Consider the following 19,655-nt stretch of genomic DNA (forward strand, 5'->3'; position numbering starts at 1 on the left):
TTTAGGAGAGGAGAGTTGTCAATTACCTACCAGCTACTGCAGCTATCTTATACAGATCACTGCACTAAGATAGACAGTTACACACACACACACACACACACACACACACACACACACACACACACACACACACACACACACACACACACACACACACACACACACACACACACACCCTTAAGGTCTATGTGTTTATGGACACACTCACTCACTGGGATCAAGGCGCTAATGTACACACATGGTCTCACACACCCTGCATTGATGAACAAACATATGCACACACTCACATAAACTCCCTTTGGGTCAGTGACTTAATATGCGCACACACACACGCACACACACCGGGTCATTTGTTGATAGACCTACACATGCACACGTCCGCACACACCCTGAAGGTCAGTGCCGTGATGGACAGCAGTTCTGATGCGCTCTGACAGACTCGGCTGCTTCCTTTCATTTTCACTTGCTTTTCCCCCATCAGGTGACACCCACAGGTGCCTTGGCGAGAGAAACCCCGCCTCCTGCGGGTGCGTTTGGGGGCAGCTGGTGAAAGCGGGAGGGCGGAGAATGAGACGATGAGTGAAAAAGCGGGCGGCCAAGACACCAGCTGCTTCCTGTCAGTGACCCACAGCATGGTGTGAACTCCACCTCTCCTCACACTCACCTATATATATATATATATAGTATATGAATGATAAACAGGAAATGTTAGGCATCAGCTGCATCTCATTCCAAATGATTCCTCTCACCTACTGATTCTGCTGCCAAGTTGCATCCTTATCTGATGTTTCTGAGTCATATGTCTAGTCATGACTGAACCTTGACCTCTGCCCTTTTCAGATATCAACCCAGCTTGCATTGAAGGCTGTATTTTCACCTTGGAAAATAGCCAGTGTTCGTCTAGCCCTTGTATGTATAATTGTGTGTGTTCATTTAAGCGTGAAGCTGAAAATGTGTCATTGTGGGCTCCCAGCGCTGTTCACTGACATACTGTTAGGGCAATTCACCTCCAAAAAGGACATGTCTGTTTTTTCAGTACTTTTGGATGTGGAAGTGGGTTTGAAAGTTTAAAAACATACATGACTTTGACAGGAATAGTTTTTTGGGAAAAAAAAAACATATTCACTTTCTTGCCAAGAGTTAGATAAGAAGATCAATACCACTAATGTCTGTCTGTTAAATATGTAGGTACGGTCAGCAGCACGTTAGCTTAGCTTAGCACAAAGACTAGAAACAGGGGGAAACAGCTAGCCTGGCTATGTCCAATGGTAACAAAATCCACTTACCAGCACCTCAAAAGCTCACTAATTAATACGTAGGTTATGTGCGGGAGCAGTGAATTTCTTTAGCCTTGTCATCACCAGGAGGTTGCCAGGCAACCAGCAGAGAGTTTGGCTCCCAGCCAAGAAATAGTCCTGCACAAAACCCCCAGTAAAACCACAACTGGTCACTTTTACACTTATATTTTTGTACTTTTTAAACAAATGAGATGTAACATGTTAACTATGAGCTTTATTGGTGCTGTTTGGTGGAGTTGTTATACCGCTCGGCTGAGCAGAGCCAGGCTAGCTGTTTCCCCTGTTTCCAGTCTTTATGCTAAGCTAAGTGTGCCGCCTGCAGGCTGTAACTTTATATTTAGCGGACATACATGAGAGTGGTAATGATCTTCTCATCTAACTCTCAGCAAGAAAGCCAATAAGTGTATTTCCCAAAATCTTGAGCTATCCATTTAAATAAGTTTGTGCACTGCTTCAATTTTACCTTACAATGTCAGGTGCAGATGTATCAGACATAGGAGGAAGAAAACTGAGACTCAGTCCAATCACAGCAAAAAAAACATTGGTTTAGTTTGTACATTATTTAACATACAGTATTGTGCATTTTGCACCATAGCCATCTGATCATTTACAAAAAAAGTCCATTATCATTCAAGTCAGAGAGGCCAAGCAGCTTGAGAGACTGTATCCAAGCCTCTATTGGTAAGGTTCTATCCTGCTAGAGTGTCCTTGAGCAAAACACCGACGCTCCACTTGCTCCAGGACTGCTTAAGTGCCTGGAAGGAAAAGCAAAAACACAAAAAAAGTTCAATTTATGCTCCAACATATGAAGAATTACTCAATACTCAATTATACATGGAGAAACTGCAGTGTATAAACTATATTATTGCAACAATGATGTAAGACAGATCTTAGCATGTTAAAGAATATTATTAGGTTATAATGATAATTTGAAGTCATTAAACACACTAGAATGAAAACCAAAGGAAGTCATTAAGGGCTTGAGGTTGTTTTGTCACTGTGGCTGTGTGTCAGTAAAGCTGGGAATGGCTGTTGGAGTTCTCCTTTGAAAACGAGGGGTAGGAGGGAAAGAGGAGAATGAAGGGAGGGGGGTTGGTGAATAATTGATAGTGGCTGAGAGCGATATGAGTTTAGTTAATGTGCCTAGCAGCACAGACTAAGAGAGGAGCTGTTAGCCATTCCACCTCAGGCCTAAAACTCAGGCAGTGGAAAGACTCACCCTGGGTTAGAGAGGTCGCTGTTTAGTCATCCATCTTCCTATCTGTATATCTTTCTATCACTCCATATAGTCCGTCTTGTCGGATGGTGGGCGCACATAGATTTTTTCTTAATTTGCATGGGTTTGATTGTGTGTGTGTGTGTGTGTGTGTGTGTGTGTGGAGGCATCTGCACAGCTGGATCTCCCTGGTAGCGGTGTTGTTGCAGCCCTCAGGTTCCTTTCTCTGAGTGGTAATAGAGTGCTCCTGTCAGCCTCCCCAGATGCCACTCCATAAGGACCCTCAACTCTCTTAACTCGCCAGGAGAGTTGTGTGTTCAGACTGCAAGTCTCAGCTTCTTCAGAGTCCTACTTTTCCTGCTGAAGGTAAAACACTGCAGTTTGCATTTGGACTTGGAGTACACTTTTGTACGTGCAGTATAGAAACAAGCAAATACAAGCAAACAAAAAGTCTGAAAAAAATGAAGAAAACAGGCTTGTCCAAATTAAAGCCTATCCCCCTTCATACACAACTACTACTGAGAACGTTATATATATTAGGGCTGTCAAAATAACGTGTTCATTTCGATTAATTAATCTGAGAAAAAGTAATGCGTTAAAAAAAATAACGCAGATTAATCCGTTCCATATTGACGTTTGACCCGGAGCCGTTCTAGCCACCATTCAACTGTAAAATGAAGGAGGGAGACGAGAATGCGCTGCCTGGATCATTAATTGGAACATTTACTTGTAAAAATCTTCTTCCTGCCAACCCTGGCTACCGAAATCTGGTGCCACTGATATGTCTGCACTTCTCTCTGGTGCTCTGAAGACGATACAGGCAACACAAACACCGCTGAACGTGACGCTAGTTAACACTATACTCGACAGCAGCTAATGTTAGCCTACCGCTAGCTAATTAACATTATACTCGACAGCAGCTAACGTTGGCCTACCGCTAGCTAGTAGCTGGATTAAACACGGTTAAAATGCTGACAGCTAACGCTAAACAATGTAAAGTTTGACTGTGTTTTACTGTAGAGGATTCAACACCGGTATGTAACAATCTGCAGCTGCCGTCGGAAAAACAACACAGACGGTGCGTTCAAAGAAACTGGTAAACTACAGCCTCGTGGTGCATTTGAAGTTATTGTAAATGTCCTTTTCCCATCTGGTGGTTGTTTTTGTCGTTCAACAGCAATTTACTAGTGAAATAAGTTATTGTTATTGTTATACATTATTATTAAATCATTTAATTTTGACCATATGGCCTTAGCAATAAACAAGCTGTTCTTTAATGTCACCAACTGTTGTTTAGTACCCTTTTTTTCTTTTCTTTTTTTAACTTTCTTAAAAAAGTATCGGTTCAGGCACCATTAATTATGTATGCGATTAATTTTGATTAATTAATCACAGAGTATGTAATTAATTAGATTCAATTTTTTAATCGATTGACAGCCCTAATATATATATAACATGAGAAACTGACACTGTCTCCCAAGTGTCTCTGTAGTTGGAGGAAAAAACATCTCTTTACTCTGACATTATCTCCCATGTGCTTTAATCTTTAGATCTTGCTTCTCTTCCTTCTCTACTCTTCCATGTCACAGTTCGCTCTTGTTGTTCCTCCTGATTTACCAGACATCCTCTTTCCCCTGCTGTCACATTTGGTACAGATGGTTAGGCTCTATGGAGTGGCCTGTCAGTCTCCATTTGGTCGCCTTGGTGTGACAGCGGGTCTGATGGCTCGTGAAGGGCCCCCGACTTTCCCAGTACACGGACACTGACATTTCTCAAAGGGGCTCGCATGCGCACTTCCCACCCAGCCAGAGGAGAGAAATTAAGAACCTGGAGTTGACCCAAAGCCCGCCACAGGCTAAGAGAGCAGATGGATATGGAAAGAAGGAGACAAAGTGGAGTTTCAGAGGTTGGGGTTCGATTTAGAAGAAGCGGAAGAGAAAAGAAAGCGGGAGGGGGTAGGTGATGATGAATGAGTGGGAGACAAAGGGATAAGTAAGCAGGTAAAGGAAGAGAAGTCTGAAGTGTCAGAAGACGACATGTCAGTCACTGCCTGTGGATGTGATCTTACAGCTCATGTCAGTAACCCATCCAGTGCACTGCATACTGTTGGTGATGCAGGTGAAGTGAAGTGAAGTGGAAAGAAGTGAAGTGGAAAGAACCCCCAGCCACCCCAAAACACACTCATACTGTGTTAGACATAGTCATAGAGAGGGATGCAAGAGCAGATACACAGACCTTTATGACATCACAGAACCACATTTTCACAGAGACTCACATGTCTATCTAGACAGCCAATAATGGAATGCAGTGCAAATGACAAAGACAGATACAGTGAGCAAAAATAGATGGTTAAACTAGGGCATATAGTCTTTATTCAAATGCTTAACTGCGTATTTCAGAGCAGCAGAAGAGGAAGATGCAAGCCCTCTTGTAGGAAAGAATAAGTGTGTGTTATTATAAAAACAAAATTATTTTTCCTTGCAGCATTTGGAGAACCAGTTCAAACAAGGCCTATTATGTGTTCATTCTAGTCATCTCTGCTGGAAATCATCCTGTTATTAGCATTTTCTCTTAACTATTTATTCTTCTATTTTATGATTTTAATGTCCATTTTATTATTGATTTTAGAATATATGTATTTTATTATTATTTGTTCTACAATTGAACTATACTTCTATTGTTGTAACTGTGCTTTGTTTCTTGAATGTATTTTGATTGTTTATGTTTACAATGTATTTATATGCCTCTTTAAAGCACTTTGAGTTGCCTTGGGTGTGAATTGTGCTATATAAATAAACTTGCCTTGCCTTTTCTCATATTGATCAAATTTTCGTCATGAAATATGAATCATGAATTATTTTTTAAAACTGTCGTTCAGTACATGATTGTGTTGACATATTAATTATTATTATGTTTTGTCTGTTAAAGGGTTACAAACAAAAGCTTCAACAATCAGTTACCTCTGTTCCTCACCTGGATGCTGCTAATAATCAGACAAACACAGAGGATGTAACTAATTAAAAACTTAATTGTTTCAGTGTAAAGCATTTGGTTTAAAAAATTAAATTACAAAAGACTACCTTAACAATGACCTCATAATGAAGGAATTAACCCAGACAAATGTCATCTCCACCCTCCGTTTTAATAAGAAACCATCACCAACCTAACCTTTGCCAATATTGTGTAAGTTGATATTGCATCCTAGCTGTAAGGTAGAGACCACATTTGACAATGCAGGGTGGTGGTGGTGGGGTAGAGATGCAGGGAGGAGAAGGGAGGGGTGGGAGCTGCTGTATTGTAGTGCCTGCGGGCAATGCTCCCAGTCAATATATATCTCCACACTCGCTCCTGCGCTCCTATTTGAGCGGAACGCTCTGCCCTCTCAGTGCCGCTGCAGAGGAGTGACAGCCAGCCACACCGGGACGCTCTGTAGGTACGGATTAATACATTTCTTTTTCACTTTCAAGTAGCTCGTGGCATGCAAGCAGGTTAGTTTGTTAAGATTATGTGACATTTTAAAAAGTAACTTAAGGAGAGGCCTGCTGTTCATGGTGCCTTTGCATTGAGAAAAGGCTTTTGGTGTTATTATACAATTTAGAGCATGTCAGTACAAAAAGGGCATTTCTTTGTTTTTGAAACATAAAAGGATACGTTTTCAATTTTAGTTTTAATTCAATTAGATTGTTTATTTCTAAGACTGAATGTGGTCATACAATTTAATAAAATGTTTTTTATTTCCATATATGCACTTTTGAAGTAGAAAATATACACTGCATTGCCACTAATTTTACATTATGCAATATAGCATTATGATGTGACTCTAATGCATATTTTGTAACCAAAAACAAAAAAATCAAACCTTAGCTGCAGCATCATCTGATGTTTGGCTGTCAAATTTAAATGCCAGTAAATATTGTGTCTATTACAATAAATGTATTTTGTTTGTAGAAAAGTTTGTTTTTAAAAAGTTGTTTGGTTGCAATATCAAATTGAGTTAGGACGTGTTATTATATTGAAAATAAAACAGACATTAAGATGACTAATGGTAATACATTTATGATCTCTTTTTATTCTTTTCTAGACAGCCAACTCATCATCCTGACAACTATCTTAGGTAAAGTGTTAAACTATACAAAGTATGAATTTATAAAAGCTTAAAAATATTTTTTTGTTGCAGTCGTTATGTGCATTTACGTACTGTACAAACAGCCCATCCCACAGGCTGTCCGTGGTGTGGTTGCTGTTGCATGTAACTTGTCAAAGCTTTTAGTGTGCTGAACATCCTTTAATTGGAACAATAGATGTTCAAGCGGTAAGGCTTGTTTGATCATCAGCCCTAAAAGCTTGAAACAAGACCGCAGGGTTTGGATATGGGGCAGCGGGGGGCCAAAGTGCACAGTCAGTGGAGAGGCAAGCAGATAGCAGTGGCCAGAAGAGGAAAAAAATCTACTGTAAAAATGATTTTTATTGATTGGATTGTAGCAGCAGCTGTTAGGCTCCATTATGACTTTAAAGCTCAGGTCAGAGCCCCGGGGCGGACAAGTGAGCCAATCAAATGGTCAGCCACAAAACGGGCCAATTCTTAGGTCCAATTGGGAGAGCAGTTGGCAACAGCCTGCCATCCTGTGTTAGAGTCACTGTGTCTTTCATCATCACCCTTCGTGCTGTGGGTTTGATAGATGAGGTTGTCTGCTGTCTCTTAACATAACGGGCCATCCATCACCTGCGTTTGCTTCACTGGCCTTTATATCAAAACTTAGTCATGAGCCGTCTGAGTAAGACAGAAAAAGATTGGTTAGTGAAGTTTATCTTTACTTCAGCTTGGACCCTGAACATCACACAGACTTTCATCTTTGAATGACCTGGGGGAAAAAAAGACAAAATAAAAGCCTCAAAGCAGAGTGTTTTAAATTGAGGAGCACACTCCTCCTCACATCTTCTTTCACCGCAGGGTTCACCCAACAGCCTGGCTTGAAGTATAAAAAGATCACAAAGTTTCTGTAATTTACCAGATGAAAAACATTATTATATTATTATAAAAACATATTGGGTATTTAAATCTATTTTAGAGGATTAGAGAAGAGAGGGATATTAAGTTAACTAATGCCGATGGATGATGAAGCGGGATAGAAATAAAAATGATAGAGAAAAAAGAAATTGGACAGTAAACAGTTTACATGAGTAAATCGAAAGGTGCAAATCGTAGCTCTCTTTCTGTTTGCTACACATTCATAAACGGAAGAGAAAAGACAAAACAAAATAATGTAAAAAAAAAAAAAAAAAAAGAATTAATCAAATCATCAAAATGGAGCCAAAAGGTTTTTATGCTTTCTTATAAGACACATCAAGTTACAAAATAATCATCCATGATAATAATTAAAGCCTTATTACATTTTTTTACAATATATCTTTACAATGTAACCCGTCATTATACATGATTTTATTCCTTATTGAGTAATAAAGTATGACCCAACTCTAAATGCAGAGGTAGCAAGATGAGACAGGAGAGCAGTTAAACTTATGCACCATGTCCTGACCCAGATCCCAGTCCTGGCACTAATGACGCCCTATAGGCATGACGCCAGGCTCTTATTAGGAACCAGGCCTCAAACCCCCAACCCCTCTCCCTTCTATACCTGCAACCCTAAGCCTGGTCGCGCTGCGCCTGTAGCCCGCCTGCGAGGGTCCGACCCTAAGCTTAAGCAGGCCTGTTAGTATTGCAGGGCCCCCTGCACAGGTGCAGAGTCCCCTGTGACGGCCCCGTTTGCCCCCCAGCCCTGGACCCTGCTAGCGCCTGGTGCTGCACTGGAACTAATGAGTAGTGGCAGGTACAGTGAGAACAGATCAGTGTGGGCCTCCCTGCAGTTAGGTTAGTGGCAACCCTCAGCTCAGGCAGACAACAAATGTGTTTTCCTAATACACATATGTGCATAATAATATAAACCACCCTTCAGTGCACAGATAACTCTATCGCAGATATTTAGATTTCTTACAGAGCTGCATTTCTGCAAGCTGTCTACTTTTTTCAGAACAAATGAGGAAGTGAAATAAAAAAAATAAAACAGGTAAAAAATAAAATCTGTCACTTTGTTGTTTTCAGAATTTCTTTTATTCATACAAAAATGTCTTGTGTGTTCACAGGTTCAAGAAATGCTCTTTTTCATCTTCCTTACCAAACTGAGGAAAAAACAATGAAATGAACCCTGGCACAAAACATATACAATCTAAAAATCTATCTTGAATTATCATAATTATATATATAATACAATCGCACAATCTTTATAAATATCAAGACTCAATCATGTCCAAGGACGATGCTTGTAAAGTGATGTCTGCCAGCAAACACAAGGAGCGCAAGCCTAAGAAGCCTCACTATATTCCCCGGCCATGGGGCAAACCCTACAACTACAAATGCTTCCAGTGCCCATTCACCTGCATGGAGAAGTCCCACCTGTACAACCATATGAAGTACAGCCTGTGCAAGAACTCCCTTTCTCTGCTCATAGAGTCAGACTGGCCGTATAAAAAGGGCAACATCCTACACCCAGAACAGCTACGACCCTTTCAGCAGGGACATGGCCATCATGCTACCGGGAAAGATGGGCTAGAGAAGGTGACAGGGATTGAGGAGGGACAAACGCAACAAAGGGCCGTGGAGGAGGAAGGTGAGGACAGGGAAAGCCAGGGACCAGAAGATGAAGAAGAGGGAGGACGAGGAGAAGGACTACAGGTCACTAGGCTGACGAAAGAGAGCTCCAGTGACCGCAGCAGAGCAGACGCTGCAGAGTGCGCTGCCAAGAAAATCAAACAGCCAGAGTCAGAGCTTCTGATGGCGGACATGCTCTCCCTGGAAGATCAGCTTTTACGAGCACGCTCAGTAGAGGTAGAGGCCCAGCTGAAACACTACAAGCTATCCAAGACATTTCTGACGGCTCCTAGCCTGCTGTCGGAACAGTGGCGTCTGTTAGCGTCCAGCCACACTAAGGCCAAAGCTGAAGGTGCTCAGCCTCGAGTGAGTAGTTCAATCCCCTGTTACCCTCCTCCGCCAAACCTGGTGGATTACCAGGATCCTACTGGACTCAACCTGTCAGTGCTCGGGGTGGGCTACCCCATCAGCCCCAGCCTCTTCTCCTACATGAACTCAGCTATTCCCGCTGCTGCCACGAGTGTCACCGCCCAGACCCATGCGCAGCTCGCCCAGCTTCCCTTCCTGGCATCGGCCGCTCAGCTGATGCACCCAGCTTCCAGCACCCACGCAGACAGAGCTCTTATCCCCCCTCGTCTCTACTACCCCTTCCTGTGTGAGCACACATTCGGACCGGCCTCCAGTCAGAGCGATGCCAGCAAAACGCTCAAAACGTCCACAAGCAGTCTAGAAGCGAATCCCCTGTCTGGCTTCCAGCCTAAAGTCAATCTGTGGAAAGTGCCTGCTTTACGACCAGGGGCTGCCGCAGTCTCCCATCCTGGCTGGGTGTCACCACAGAGAGACTCCCCTGAGCAGGGCTACAGGTTGGGGGATAAACTGCAGGCTACAGCTAAGGAAGGCAAAGCAAGCTTGGGCCTTAAGAGGACAGGGGCCCCACTGGGGAACCATGAGGCACCTGTTGAGAAGAAGCCGGCCATGGGGGGTTTCACTTTGGACCTGCTGAAGAATATTCAGACTGCATCAACTCTTAATATGGCAGCGGACAAACTTCACTTCTATGGAAGGTAAAGATTTCCATAACATTTCCTTATTTTGTTAAAATGATTGTAAGTAGTAAAACAAGTAGCAGAAGGAGAACGATCAGCCCTTTTTCATCATTATCAAGAGGGAATATTACAACTGTAGGGGTATTTCAATTTGTTTTATAGTAGTCTCAAATGTTATATATACTGTACAAATAGAAAAGCCCTAAATTTCTCCCATCCTCAGTTTACAGGATGCTCCGCTACAGACCCGGCCCACTGAACTGTGGTATAACGATCATCTCACCAGTCCCAACAAAACAACATCCTCTCTTTCTTCCTGCGGGGGAACCAACAGCCAGGACCCGACTGCGGCCCGGACAATGGGGGAGGGAGCCTCAGAGTCAGTGGCTGCTCTCCTCAGTGACCTCTCTAAGGCCTTGCAGGAGTACCAGGAGGCTGAACGCAAAATCTCCCATCTGGAGAAGGAGGACCTTCCTGCCCAGCGCCACCTCTGGGAACACCTGAGCAAAATCCGCAGCGAGCTCTCCCACATCCACCAGGCGCTGGAGCGGACGGCTCGCCAGAGCGACGGGCCTCTAGACCTGTCGGTCAAGAGGGACTTGACAGATTTGGTTGGTGACCACGGCATGAGGGAGGACGGCAGCCTTAAAGACAACAGGACAGAGACAGAGGAGGAGGATGAGGAGCTGGATGAGAAAAAAGAGGAAGAGGAGAATGAGAGCGAGAGGAAGGCGATGAAGGCATCGTTGGAGAGTCGTAAGCAGTCCTTGGACATGCTGATCAAGATGAGCCAGGCATCAGTGGTGAACACAGAGGTTCTCTCTCCTGGGGGTCTCGGCATGAGGCCCAGTTCTGCTGAGGCCTTATGGCAGAGCAGGACCACCAAGTGTGAGGCGGACTCCAGTGTCCTGCTCTGCCCCGATGGCCGATCAGTAGTGTTTACCGACATCCCCTCCTCTGCCAAAACCCCAAAGAGATCTCCATCCATACAGCGACTAGAAGCCCAGTGTCCTCTGAGCCCGTTGACAGCTACTGACAACTAATCTATTCTTCTGAGTGTAATATAACTGACTCCATACAGTTGTTCAAATGCAGTTGTCTTCATTATTACTGGCATGTCTTTGATTTTCACTAGCTGGAGGAGAACTGTCACTCTTACCCTCAGTTTTACTTCTTAAAAACCTCAAACATTTTGCACCTTATGAGACAAACAGGGAATGAGTGACAAAATTTGAAAAATAATCTTACAAATGCACTACGGACATTGATTGTTACAATATGATTCTCCTTAAAATAATTTTAAAATGTGACATCAGCACTTCCATCAGGATCATTTGAACAATTAAGTCCATTAAAATCATGCTGAGAGACAATCCTTTGAATGGATTTGTAAATATTGTAATTGCAATAAATGTAAGTAAAATGTTTTAAAGGGTAAATGGTTTTATATGGATAATGTCATGTTGAACGGCATCATTTCACTTGATGATAATACATTGTATTATACACACTGTATTTCTTTGAATAAACTGAGTAAAAAACTACGTTACATAATTTTTTTATGAAAGTGGAACAATAAAAGGAAAAATGGGAATAGACTACATTGTATAAAGGTAATAATATTTATATTATTTGAACATAAATTCATCAGTTTGCTGTTAAGTCCCGTTGGGAAAGACCATGAGGCTAAATGCCATCATCGCTATCTTTTAAAGTCCGAATAAGAGACAAACAGATTCATAGTGGCAGCACCACCTGAATTTCCTCTATCTGCCCTGACACAGTCGGGTGGCTGTGCTAAAGGTGAAGCAGCTCCTTAAGCTAAAACGCCATCAGCGGGGTCACCTGTGCCTCTGCTCGTGGATCAAGGAGCCCCCCTGCAAAGGTCAGGGTCCCCAGGGGCTTAGCTCCACGTAGACTAAATGGAGGACTACCTGTCGCCCCCAGGACGGGAATCGAGTGCTGGGTAGCCCCACGTCTGCTGGCCCCTTCACCACCCTCACACTAAAGACACAGCGGCAAAGGTCAGCTGCCATGAGCAGAAGAGCCCACAGTGGATGTTCAGCCTGGAGAGGTCAAAATGCCTGTCTGATCTTTTTAAATAAATTGAATTGATATTGGCTAAATGTCTTGAATACAAAAATCACATTTGTGATTTGACTCACTATGTTCTATAAAAGCAAAGCTGTTAGTCAAGCAAATATTTGCAAGTAATTATTTAAGCATTCTTTGCGTTTGCTCAGAAAAATAAAATCTTTAGGCACTTGATTTTCTCATTAAAGTCAAATTTCCATTGGCTTTAAAATGATGTGTGGCAGTTTGCATTTAAAGTCTTACAGTAGATGTGTGAAAAGGCAACAACAGAACAGTTTAGCATCAGCTGGGGACTCTTAAAGGTGAGTCTCCCTAAAAAAGAAACAAACTTAAATGTTGGCACAATGTCTCTGACTGGTTTAAGTGTTTCTGCTGATGTCAATATGGATGTTTTAGAAATGAAACGTATCAATTAGATAGCTCCCTCGTGTGGACAAATGATTTAAAGCCACATCTTCCAGTCATCTGACACTAAGACTAAATATGACCACAGATTATTGGCCAGTACAAGAACTACCTTCAGAAGTGTGAATACTGTGATGCACAGCCCTAACAACATTTTTTTTTTTTTACATTTTTTACAGTTTATGGTTAAAATAGGAAGAGCAGTTGCGTAAATTAAAGGTGAGGAACATAAAAGAGTAAGTTCTTACATCTTCTCATTGTTAAGGTTAGAGATGGGGCTGTACAATAATCAGATTTAGACTAAATCAAACTTAATTTAGATTTACTGTAGATACATAATGTTACAGAGTTGGGGTAAAAGAAGTAAAGGCTGTTTTATGCTTCTGCAGCAACTCCACGCCGTAGCTACGCCGTCGCTCCTACGGTGTCATGACCCTTTCGTTCTGCGTCGGGGTTGCTTTGCATTGCGGTGCATTTCACCACCATAACGCTAGGGGGTGATAAGTCTGAGGTTATTTGCGAGCTGTCTGCCAGCCAGTTTATGTTATGTTAGCAAGCAAACAAACTTTAGAACAACTGCCCACAAAGTACTGCTTGCTGGCAAAGTGCTAATTTCAAAACGTTACTGACATATAGACACTTTACAAACGGATAACCCCGTCATTGTAACCAAAATATGTCTGAGTTTATTTGCAAAGCTTATGTCAGTGAACTAGCATGTTGCTACTGTAGGCTGCTTGAAACACCGACTATCAACACACAGGGCGAGTTGACCAATCGCAGTCCTTGCAGTCTGCGTCGCCTCGACGCAAAGTTAAATTTTTTTGGAGGTGCACGTCGGGCTACGGCGGAGGGCTCGGAGGGGGGTACGCCGTCGATTCAACGCAGAAGCATAAAACAGCCTTAACAGTACTGTAAGTAAGTAAGAACACACTGTAAAAAGCAAAATAAAAAAGTATTTACATTTAGCTCTGAAAAAGCTGTCAAATTAATTTAATATTGTAAAATGTGATTTCTTTTCTTTTTTGCAATTATGAAGGGCAGAGAAAAATTGGATAAAAATAACGATGTTAAAAAGAAAGGCCAGATTTCCTTTGTTGTCTGACTGACCATTCACTGCAACTCTGGCTCCTCATATGGCAAAGTTATGATTGATGCGGTATTTATGAGGATGTTGGATGTTATTTAAAAGGTCTAAAGACCCACTGTATGCTGGCTGCTCAGCACTAAAAGACAGACTGACACATGTAGAGACTAGCTGGTGAACAGAGTTAAGTATTTAAAAGATTTTTTTTTAAGCTATTGTAGGCTAAAATGTTTCGTCTTTTCTTAAGAAAATGTTGGTGCAGCTACCTTGTGAGATCATGTTTTCACTTCCCTGTTTGATTCTCTGTAAAAAGGAACTGTCAAGTAAAGATGGTGCGCACTGTCCTGTTCCTTCTTTTGCTTAACACCTCGGCCTGTTGGGGTTTTGGTGATCCAAAATGGTCAAATTTTCTTGTTTTTTCCCCCCCTCCAGGTGTCCTACCTGTACAACCTGAAGTGTGACAACGACAGGAGATCTCCCTACTTGTGGAGGAAGAGGAGGGAGAAGGAGGAGGAGAACAAGAGTTGGCACAGCTAATTGGCTAGACCAAATGCTAACTGTTTCAACATAATTATCTTTTCCCAGAGGGTAAAGTGTATTGTGCATTGTTTTGGCAACGTTTTTAATTTGCAGCCTTGGTTGAAAAGGCAACAACAGAACAGTTTAGCATCAGCTGGGGACTCTTAATGGTGAGGGTTCCTAAAAAAAGAAACAAATCTAAATGTTGGCACAATGTCTCTGACTGGTTTGAGTGTTTCTGCTGATGTCAATATGGATGTTTTAGACGTGACTCTGTTGCTTCACTAAAATCAGGATCCAAGTAGGTAGCTCCCTCGTGTGGACGAAGGATTTAAAGCCACGTCTTCTCAGTAATCTGACACCAAGACAAATTCAGTCTTTAAATATGACCATAGATTACCAGCCAGTACAAGAATTACCTTCAGACGTGTGAATAGAGTGACACGCGGCCCTAGACAACATCCTTCCTCAAAAAGACGATTTATCTAAACATGCAAAGATAACAGATGCCAGTTAAAAAAGGATGTGCAGTTGCTGAAATTAAAGCTGCATAAGAGGAGCATCAAAGGGTAAGTCATATCTTATAATTGTTAGGGTTGGAACATCCTGTAAAAATTCTCAAATTTGGACTAAATCAAAGTTGATATTGACATTTGATACATAATGTTACGGAGCCGGGGTGGAAAAAGTAACAGTACTGTAAGTAAGTAAGAAATATAAATAAATATATTTAAATATATTTTACATTTAGCTATGTAAAATGTATAACATTAATTTAATATGGTAAAATGTGATTGCTTTTCTTAATTTTTGCAATTACTAAGGGCAGGAAAAAAAAGGGAGGGAAATAACGATGGTTACAAAGCCAGGCCATTTTCTTTGTTGTTTCACTGACCATTCACTGCAACTCAGGCTCCTCATGCAGCTAAGTTATGATTGAAGCAGTGTGTATGAGTGGATGTTATTTAAAATGTAGTAATGTAGTTTAAACCATGCTTGAAATTGTAATTTCTTTTTAATTTAAAATTTTTTAAATTTAAAATTAAATAAAAAAAAAAAACACAATTCAAGAACTTGCAACTGCATAAGAAATGAGTGATTTATCAAAACAAAAAGAACTGTAAAAAAGAGAGAGTATTAGATGTTATAGTTTTACAATTATCACCTGAATCTGCGGCTCCCCGCGCCTTTTACGGAGCTTTATAGCAATGTCCTCATCTTTTCCACAGCTCTTACTGTTTTAGTTCACTCTCTCGCTGCTCTCATAGCGTTGTTTTAGGCCACAGGCAGCTGTTGTCAGCTAAAAGCTCTAAAAACCCACTGTATACTGGCTGTTCAGCACTGAAAGCCAGACTGACACATTCAGAGACTAGCTGGTGAATAACGTGGAGGATATGACATAAGTGCAACTTTTCGCGCCCCCCCCCCAAAAGGTTTATATGCATTGTCTTTTCAAAAAAAAGTCAGCAGCTTGTGAGATCATGTTTTAACTTCCCTGTTTGCTTCTCTATCTTAACATATTTTTAGATTTCTTTCTCAGTTCCGTGCGGTCTGTGCAAAAGAAACCGTCACGTAAAGATGGTGCGAACTGTCCTGTTCCTTCTTCTGCTTAACACCTCAGCCTGCTGGGGTTTTGGCTTTAAAGGCTGCTCTCAGAACTTCCCCAAGACAGACGTCATGTGGTGCTTCAACCAGAACATCGCTAACCTCTCTGATGTCGTTAGCATGATCCCAGAAAACATAACAATGATCAACCTGTCCAGGAACAAGATCAGAGTCATCCCACCTGGATCATTCAGTCAGATGCTTGGGCTCAAACGCCTGGATCTGAGCCAGAACAAGCTGGTCTCTCTAAAAGGAGGAGAATTCAGAGGCCTGGGTGGCCTGGAATGGCTCAACCTCACCTGCAACAACATCTCACACATCCACTCCAATGCCTTTGATGGGCTCACCCAGCTACAAACTCTGCTTCTGATCCACAACTTACTTGCAACAATCTCTCCGGGTATCTTTAACTCCCTCCCAGCAATTCAAGAAGTCGATCTGTCCCTGAACATGCTTAAGGTTTTCAGCTGTGGAGACTCTGGTGGATCGTCCACTCTTCGACGGCTCGATCTTTTCGCAAACAATATCCAGAAGTTAAATGTGAGCTGTTTCCCTGCCCTAGAGCACATCAGGCTGTCCAACAACTCAAAGCTAGAGCTGCAGGCTGATGTTTTTGCCTCCAACCCCGGGCTGAAAAGTCTGCTTTGTCAGGGAGTTAAAGGAGAAGTACTGGTTGGACTCTCGGCAGTGACAAAGAAGAATCTCTCGTGCGTGGCATTTTCTCTGTTTGTGGAGAAATCGCCACTGACTATCTGTGGATTGCTAAAAGGAATGGACCAGCTTGAGAAAGTAGAGGTAAATGCAATTGATGCTTATGCCAAAAAAAAATGTCAATGTATTTTATAGAAATATAATGTGCATTTAATTTGACACAGGTTGACTTGAAAGGATCCAGGTTACCTCAGACTAACTCCAGCCTGCTGGACTGTGCCACTCCACCTGAGGTCGTCATTGTGGATGCAAACCTCGGGAATGTTGCCCAGTTGTCATTGGGCAGGGGGAATACGAGCAAACTTCATCTCATCAACTGTGGGTTGAAGCAGATATCTCGCACTACATTTGACGGTTACCGAGGACTGGAAATGCTGCAGCTGAATCAAAATAAGCTTGACATTCAGTGGGACACATTTGAAGGCCTGACCCACCTCACGTTTTTAAGTTTTGACAAAAGCAAAGTTGCGGATATCGACCCCAACTGGTTCGTCCCTCTTAAGAAGCTGACTTGCCTTTCTCTTACGAAAAATGCAATCACTGAGTTGAAGCCAAAGGTATTTAGCGCCCTTACTCGACTTGAGCAGCTCTACCTGCAGTTCAACCTGCTGAAATACATCACCAAGAAGCCCTTCAGTAAGCTGCGGAGGCTACAGAAGCTCAACCTCAGCTTAAACATCATTGATTTCATTGAAGCTGACACCTTTCAAGACCTGATAAATCTCACGTATGGAGTATTCTCTGCTTATGCGTTTATCTTTTTCTCATTTCCCTCACTGTCTATTTATTTAAGACATGCATTTGTCCATTAGATACCTGGACTTAAGTGGAAACCGCATCAAGAGGCTGACACCTTATATTCTATCCGGCCTGATCAATTTGAAGACATTTATTCTGTATAACAACCGCCTCCATTTTAAATCCTATGAAACTCCTTTCATCAACCTTACTTCTCTGGAGGTATGACATATTTTTAGAGTCAATTATTAAGAAAAGTAATGAAGTGTGTATAAATCTATTTATCTGTCTTCCATGTCCAATTTGAAGTATCTGCAGATGACCTACCAGGGGCCCGGAGGTCAAGGCATTGGTACCATTGGACCACATTTCTTCCAAGATCAACGTCAACTTATCTCATTCGAAATAGGCCACAGCATCCTGCTCGACTTCCATCCCGACGCCTTTATTCCTCTGGTCAATTTGAAATACCTGTACATAGCTGGAGTGGTTATGAAAACGACCAACCTGAGTGCAGTGTTGTCCCCTCTGAAACAGCTGAAGAGGCTGACTATTTACAGGGCAGACCTTGATGCTCTGCCTGCTAATCTGCTGCCTCCAGATAATACACTGGAGATTCTCAAAGTCCAGTCAAACCACCTGCACACTGTGGATATAGCCATGCTGGATGCTCTGCCAAGGTAGAGGAGCTACAAGGAATAGTGTAACATTTTGGGAAATACCCTTTTTTACTTTCTTGCCAAGAGTTAGATGAGAAGACACCACTCCCATGTCTGTACTAACTATAAAGCTACCGCTAGTAGCCTTTAAACGGGGGTAAGGAGCTAGCAAAATCCACCTATCAAATTACTAACACATACCCTACTTGTCAAATCAAGATAGAATGACAACCAGTCAAAAACAGACATACAGTAAAAGGTTTAACCATGCATATGAATAAGCAACAAATTGGAATTTAGGTACTGCTTCTGTGTCCGCTTTACTGTACTGGCATACATGAAGATATTTGATGAGAATTTAAATAAAACAAAAAAAAAAAAACCTTAATGTATATCTGTGTTTCCAGATTGCATTTTTTAGACATTACAGACAACCCACTTACCTGTACCTGTGATAATGCCTGGTTCAAGACCTGGGCCATCCACAACACTCACACACAGGTAATCTAAGCTGTAGACACTGTAACAAGTATTCACATATGCTACAAACCAACTGGAAGCAGCTGTCTTTGACAGATGAAATGATCTGATTTTCTTGTTTTTTCCCCCCTCCAGGTGTCCTACCTGTACAACCTGAAGTGTGACAACGACAGGAGATCTCCCTACCTGTGGCAGTTTGACGATAAGGCCTGCTCCTATGAACAGGTTTCCTTCACTCTCTTCATCGCCTGCTCTGTAGTGGACATGTTGTTTGTATGCGTGTGTCTGGCCTGGCACACACAGGGCCCCACTCTGCGCTACCTGCTGCTCATCCTCAGAGCAAAACTACGTGGCCGTAGAGGTGCAGCAGGGGCTAAATTCCAGTATGATGCCTTCATCTCTTACAGCTCTAATGACGAGGCTTGGGTGATGGGACAGCTGGTGCCCAATCTAGAGCGGCCTGCTGCTGGGGCACCGAGGCTCAGACTGTGTCTCCACCACAGAGACTTCCGCCCCGGCGCTGCTGTTATGGAGAACATCGAGGCGGCCATTTACGGCTCTCGCCACACCATCTGTGTGGTGACACGTCACTTCCTGCGCAGCGAGTGGTGCTCCTTGGAGTTTCAGCTGGCTAGTCTGAGGCTTTTATGTGATGGCAGTGATGTCCTGCTGCTGGTGTTCCTGGAGGAGATACCTGAACGCTGCCTGTCCCCCTACACACGCTTACGCAAGATCGTACACAAGAAGACCTACCTGCTGTGGCCTGAGAACCCACAGGAGCAGGACGCTTTTTGGGTCAGACTGATCGATGCTTTAAAAGACAATGAGGAGGAAGAGGAGGGAGAAGGAGGGGCAGAACAAGAGTTGTCACGGCTAATTGGCTAGACCAAATGCTAACTGTTTCAACATAATTATCTGTTCCTGGTCTTTAAAGTGTATACTATGTATTGTTTCGTTAACATTTTAAAGCTATAGTGCGTAGTTTCTGTCATCCCCATGAGGAATTCTAAGTAACAAAACTGTCGGTGCGTCCCCATGATACAAGCCTTACGTGATTGCGCACGCTTCACCACCCCTCCTTCACGCAGTTGCTAGTAGCCGAGGAGAACACGGAGGACTAAAAAAACATGGACTCTTCAGAAGAGGTCATT

General features: G+C 42.5%; 2 protein-coding genes across 3 annotated transcripts; both read left to right on the forward strand.

Annotated features, from left to right (window-relative positions):
• Nucleotides 1-5,852: 5,852 nt before the first annotated feature.
• prr35 (proline rich 35) lies at nt 5,853-11,747 on the forward strand. 2 transcript variants are annotated; one of them, XM_031291448.2, is made up of 4 exons: nt 5,853-5,947; nt 6,596-6,628; nt 8,656-10,224; nt 10,430-11,747. In XM_031291448.2, the coding sequence occupies exons 3-4, from the start codon at nt 8,816-8,818 to the stop codon at nt 11,247-11,249; spliced, it is 2,229 nt and encodes a 742-aa protein (XP_031147308.1). In that variant the 5' UTR covers nt 5,853-5,947; nt 6,596-6,628; nt 8,656-8,815; the 3' UTR covers nt 11,250-11,747. The 2 variants fall into 2 exon arrangements, with proteins under 2 accessions (XP_031147308.1, XP_031147309.1); XM_031291449.2 differs by lacking the exon at nt 6,596-6,628.
• Nucleotides 11,748-14,645: 2,898 nt separating this feature from the next.
• Nucleotides 14,646-19,655, forward strand: LOC116044332 (toll-like receptor 13). Its single transcript, XM_031291447.2, has 7 exons — nt 14,646-14,880; nt 15,839-16,711; nt 16,792-17,354; nt 17,440-17,587; nt 17,675-18,045; nt 18,432-18,525; nt 18,640-19,655. The coding sequence occupies exons 2-7, from the start codon at nt 15,890-15,892 to the stop codon at nt 19,387-19,389; spliced, it is 2,748 nt and encodes a 915-aa protein (XP_031147307.1). The 5' UTR covers nt 14,646-14,880; nt 15,839-15,889; the 3' UTR covers nt 19,390-19,655.

This window comes from Sander lucioperca, chromosome 22 (genome assembly GCF_008315115.2).
Source record: "Sander lucioperca isolate FBNREF2018 chromosome 22, SLUC_FBN_1.2, whole genome shotgun sequence".
NCBI lineage: Eukaryota > Metazoa > Chordata > Actinopteri > Perciformes > Percidae > Sander > Sander lucioperca.